The sequence below is a fragment of the Penaeus monodon genome, chromosome 23 (genome assembly GCF_015228065.2).
Source record: "Penaeus monodon isolate SGIC_2016 chromosome 23, NSTDA_Pmon_1, whole genome shotgun sequence".
Classification (NCBI taxonomy): domain Eukaryota; kingdom Metazoa; phylum Arthropoda; class Malacostraca; order Decapoda; family Penaeidae; genus Penaeus; species Penaeus monodon.
This window is the reverse complement of record NC_051408.1, coordinates 34,530,907-34,531,877: the sequence shown is the minus strand read 5'-3', so window position 1 is coordinate 34,531,877 and position 971 is coordinate 34,530,907. Positions and strand designations below refer to the sequence as shown.

Here is a 971-nt window from a genome sequence, read left to right as displayed (position 1 = left end):
ACCATTTTGAGCTTATTTTAAGAAGTGATAATAATGTAGTCTTTAACCATGAGATTCATAATCTGAGTTGTATTGGAGATCAACTAACACACTGTAGGACCTAGAACACTGAAATTTCAAATTAGGTAGAGATCAAGAGATGCAGAAACTTTTATGAACATTGTCTTAGTAAATTGATAACAATATTTGAGGAAAATTTGACAGTAAAAAAGGGAGATAGGGAAGAATTCATCTGCAAAATACCATTTTCAGTTTCTGGTTGTTGCTTAAGCATCCAAACCAAGCAGGACTCTGTGGATCACGTCAAAACTACAAAATCATCATGCAAGAGGAAGATGATGAAAGTGTTGAGGCCAAGGACTTTGAGGTTTCACTCAGGTTCTCGGAAAAAATGGAGCTTCTGCCATCTCTTCTGAAGTACATGATACCCATTGCTCTTGTGTATATTGCAGAATATGTCATTAATCAGGGCCTGGTGAGTTGTCTTATTTATAAAGGATTTCTCTTGCTTTCATTAGTGTTATGTAACCAGTCCACTTTTGCGATCATTTCACTACTATAAAGCAAATTTTTACCTGTGTATTGTTCATGGATTTCATCTGGAATGTTGAGTCTTTCATATAAATTTATGGGGAAGACAAATGTAAATAGATATTTCTCTTAATGCTCGCAGGTAGAATTAATCTACTTTCCCAATGAGAAGGATTGGCTGAACCATCATGAACAGTATCGGTGGTATCAGGCAACATACCAGCTTGGTGTTCTTATATCCAGGTCCTCAGTTAATTTCTTTTACATTCGCCAAGTTTGGATTACCACAGTTTTACAGGCAAGTGTTTGTGATATAGATTTACTTTCAAGGAATAGAGTTCTCAAAACTAAAACATTATCACTTATTCTATCTCAGTGCATTACTTGTTAAAGCCTTTATATAAATCCTTTACTGAGAGTATACTTAACATATTTTTTAT

General features: G+C 34.5%; 1 protein-coding gene across 1 annotated transcript in view; it reads left to right on the top strand.

The window, feature by feature from the left end:
• The window catches only part of LOC119587951 (battenin-like), an 11,984-nt gene that overhangs the window by 8,057 nt on the left and 2,956 nt on the right, over positions 1 to 971 (top strand). The window contains 2 exon segments of the mRNA XM_037936663.1: positions 253 to 475; positions 674 to 829. Coding sequence (XP_037792591.1) covers positions 253 to 475; positions 674 to 829 — 379 coding nt within the window.